This window comes from Abrus precatorius, unplaced genomic scaffold (assembly GCF_003935025.1).
Source record: "Abrus precatorius isolate BTA unplaced genomic scaffold, Abrus_2018 Scaffold10, whole genome shotgun sequence".
NCBI classification, from domain to species: Eukaryota; Viridiplantae; Streptophyta; class Magnoliopsida; order Fabales; family Fabaceae; genus Abrus; species Abrus precatorius.
The window spans coordinates 18,172,832-18,176,974 of NW_020874292.1; the positions used below are offsets into that span (position 1 = coordinate 18,172,832).

The window sequence follows — 4,143 nt, forward strand, 5'->3', positions numbered from 1 at the left end:
TGAGTTTGTCTAAATTATTACATAGGGTAAATAATCCTATGTTAAATGAACTATTAAAATTCAGATATTTTATTAATAAAATCTTACTAATTCTGTTAAAGTGTGATTATTTGTTTCTTATAATGGCAAACAAATCCATTTCATGCATGATATGGGTTTGAGTATGTATCTCTTTACTTGACATTTGAATAAAATTCCCTTTATGGTAAAAAGAAATAATGACCAAAAGGGGAATGATGTATATAAGATCCAAAAGGTGAATGTGATTTTGGATTGAAAGAACAAATCAAATTCTTAGAGAAGTTAAAGTTTGACATTGGTTGATTACAATAGAATCATGCCATATACCTTCTAGGTACACATGATGACCAACTACACTAACAATTACAATAATTAATTAAAAGAAAGAAATGAACTGGAAAGACTGGTAACTAAAAGGCTGTTCCCACGTTCCTTATTATTAATGCAGCTAGCTAAGTACGTACAAATAACGCAGTAAGAGATAAAAAGGGAAATGGTGTTCACTTATGCTTCTAGAGTCTGGAACAGTAATAATCCATCTTTAGCAGAATGTTTGTTGAACTTGCTGAGCAAGTTCTTCGGCACTGAGTTGGCATTCAATTCCAATCTATGAAAAAGAGATTTAAGAATCAATAGTTATTAATTGACCAAAACACAAGTTATTAATGGACCACAATTGACCACGTAAATAACATACTCAATCGACTATATTCCATGAAATAAATAATTTCTGAAAACGATATATATATAGCTATGTTAAAAATTACAGCTTATAATATATATACATTTCACCAAATGAAGACAATGCCTGCGAGATGCCACGATACATCCCTGGCGTCTCAGACATATGCAGTGAGAAAGGCACTGAGTGTACTGCATGTCATTGTTTATTACACGTCGCACTAGTGGTGTACTTCACTGTAGAGCACTGGCAAATTGTTTTTACCAGTATTATTATTTCATTCAATAACCATTATATCATCAATGTCATTATTTTAATTTTAGTTTTATAATTTGAACAATTAAAAATTAATAGCACATATATATATATATTGTTTGATATATATGTGTGTGCACCTCAAAATTATTCATCAACACATTTTTATTTTTATTTTTCCATAGGTGGTAGGTTATTATGCTTGCTACTTATGTGGAAAACTTTCATGACGTAGACTTTATGGAGCAACGGCAGTTAAATCACTCAGACAGTGAAATCCAAGCCTGTCCTCACTATAAGAACTTAAATTTCAAATGGTCCAAGATGAGGGTTTAGGGAACAAAAAAAGTTAAATCACTGTGACACTGAAATTCAGACCTATCCTCAATATTGCTGAAAAGGACTTCTTAAGAAAAAGACAGGAACATATAATGACATTGAACCGATAATCTCCAACAAAAATTACTAACAAACTAGCTCCTAGCTGGCATTCAAAGATAGCAACATTTTGGACACATTTAAGAAATAAAATAAATAATAATTTATGCATGTGGATGGAACACATAGACAAGATTTGAGTACCAATCCTTCTACAATTATTTTTATTTATTTTATTTTATTTTATTGCACCATATATTATATTTTTTATTTGTATCTCCCTCTTCGCTTCACCGGTTTAACATTCATTTAATCAGTGTCAAAGGATTTTTTTTTACTCAGTCCTTTAACTTTTTTATAAGATATACTTAATACATTTTTGGTATATTTTATTTTTCAAAAATAGTGATACCTAGACATGCAATAGTCAAATATATTCAATGCTTTAAGCATTTACCTTATAAATTTCTTGTTAGTATAAGGATTAATGAAAGAGTAAGATTAGGCAATATGTATGCATGTTCTACACCCCATAGTTACCTTAATAGTGAACGAGTTAAGCATGGTTTCATCAGCCGTGCTAATGTTCACATGGAGGATTTCAAGCGCTAGGTCTTCAAGTGCTGATATTATTCTCAGAGCCTGCCCTGGAATTCGTGGTGACACAGTCTTCAAAAGAACGTGTGGACCTGAAAACTTGACCTCAACATCAGCGATAACGGACTTGGAATTGGCAACAAGCTCGTTGATATTATCGTTGATGGAAGAAGAAGCGGAAGAAGTAGGAGAGTGGGATATGGTAGGGGAAAGGTACCCTTGCTGCAACCTGGGCTTGTAAGGGCTACCTGGTTGTGGAGTTCTTGGACTAATGGGCAGGCTTATTCTAGGGCTCAAGGGTGGTTTTCTAGGACTTAGTGGTGAAGGCCTTGGACTTGAAACTAGCCTAGGGCTTAGTACATCACTGTAAACTTTTCTATGTTTTTTGGCCTCTAGGCATTGTAGCACTTGCTGCAACTCATTGATGTAATCAACAACACCTCCAATTATTGATGCTTGGTCTCCCTATACCATATAGTTGAAATACGTTAGTACCATTACATAAAATCACAACATAAATAAGCCATGTTAGTTGGTATTCGCTGGATAGGGTAAGTATCTAAACATATTATACGCTTATCAGTGTTAGAAATGGGTACGACACAGATATTTTGTCATTTTTTTTGGGTTATCTGGACTTTAGTGCAAATTTCAAGAAAAAGGAAAACAAAAACTTGCTATTACTTTCTGGTACGTCTACTAGCTAGCCAATAGAAAAGCCTTTTTTTATCTTTTATATTACAAGTAGACTCTTATAATCCGTTTAGAGATAATAAATTTACATGGTAAGCTAAGTTTTATTAAAATCCTCAACGTCGAGGATATTTGGGGAGTTAATAAACAAAGTTAAGGATGCAAAATAAGGTGCTAATTTAATTATAAGTAAAACTAATTTATGTATTTTCTTTATCTTTCTCATAGATATTTGTTGAAAATTTATATAATTAAATTAGCTTAAAATGAGGGAGCTATTTAGAATCTGAAAATGAGAGTAATGTTTAAGAATTAGCGAGATAATTAAACTTACTCGTTTGACATAAAAGGAAGGCATAAGAGACCTCAACACAGACAAATGTTCATTCATTTGCTTTCTTCGGTTGCGCTCCACAGTAATATGAGACGTCCTCTGCGGTTCCTCAGGCAAGGTAGGGGCAAATTTCTGTCTCTTACTTTTGGGTGAGATTTCGGGTTCAGTTTCAGAATCATGTGGAGCACATGAAGATGTTGTTGACTTTTGGGACACCAATCTTGAGTTTTGCTCATTTTGTTTTGAAGTTGGGCTAATAACAGCTTCAGAAGTGCGGTTGACGAGAGGAAAATCGTTAAAGTCTTCTTCTAGGCTCTCCAAAATGGCAAAGAGATCGTCTCCACCAAAGTGGGTATCCCCAAACTCTGTGTCTTTGAAAATGTCATCCATTGGAAGCTTCTGGGTTTCCATATTTCAAACTAAATAACAGATTGGGTTAAGAAAAAAGAGTGGGACAGAGAAGGGAAAATATTGAAGGTACAGTAGGTGTGGAGTGAGGAGGAAAAGTGAGAATGCAATAAGAAGAGTAAGGTTGTGATGGGAAAGAGACAAAGGCATGAGCATGTAGGTGTTACTGGTAGGGTGCTACAAGTGAGTGACGTTGAAAATATGGTTTTGCATAGGGTGAAAGAGGAGAGGGTGTGTTGTCTAAGGCAGTGCAGTGGTGGGTGCACTGAATCTCAAGATGGCAGAGGCAGAGCAGAAAAGCAGTATCAGACCAAAACAGTTTTCGAAACTTAAATATTAAAATAAATATGGAGAGCCGTTACAAGGAGAGATGCATGGGAGAAAATCAGGGTTTTATATAGTGGTAGTAACCAACGCAGGAAAAGATATGCTCGGATGCTTACACTATTTATCCAACAAATGAATATATATATATATATTATTTTTCTTATTATTCAAATAAATGAAAATATGATTCTTCTCCCGTGTTTTAAAATGCATATTCAAAATTATTATAATCATTTTATTAAATACTTACAATTATGATAAAAATATGTATTTTTTTATAATTTTAAGATAATATTTTTTTATTTTTAATAAAAACTTATTTTAACATTTTAACATATATCATCATTAGAAAGATATAAAAAATCAGTGAAAATATAAGAGAAAAAAGAATGGTGTTTAGATTTCACAATTTGAAAACAATTATTATTTTATATTCACATTTTCTTAT

The 4,143-nt window shown here is 32.9% G+C and overlaps 1 protein-coding gene across 1 annotated transcript; it reads right to left on the minus strand.

The window, feature by feature from the left end:
• Positions 1 to 562: 562 nt before the first annotated feature.
• Positions 563 to 3,371, minus strand: LOC113851982 (transcription factor SPEECHLESS). Its single transcript, XM_027482247.1, has 3 exons — positions 2,961 to 3,371; positions 1,877 to 2,398; positions 563 to 628 (listed from the first exon to the last, which is right to left on the minus strand). Exons 1-3 carry the CDS (start codon positions 3,369 to 3,371, stop codon positions 563 to 565), a joined length of 999 nt encoding a protein of 332 aa, XP_027338048.1.
• Positions 3,372 to 4,143: the final 772 nt, after the last annotated feature.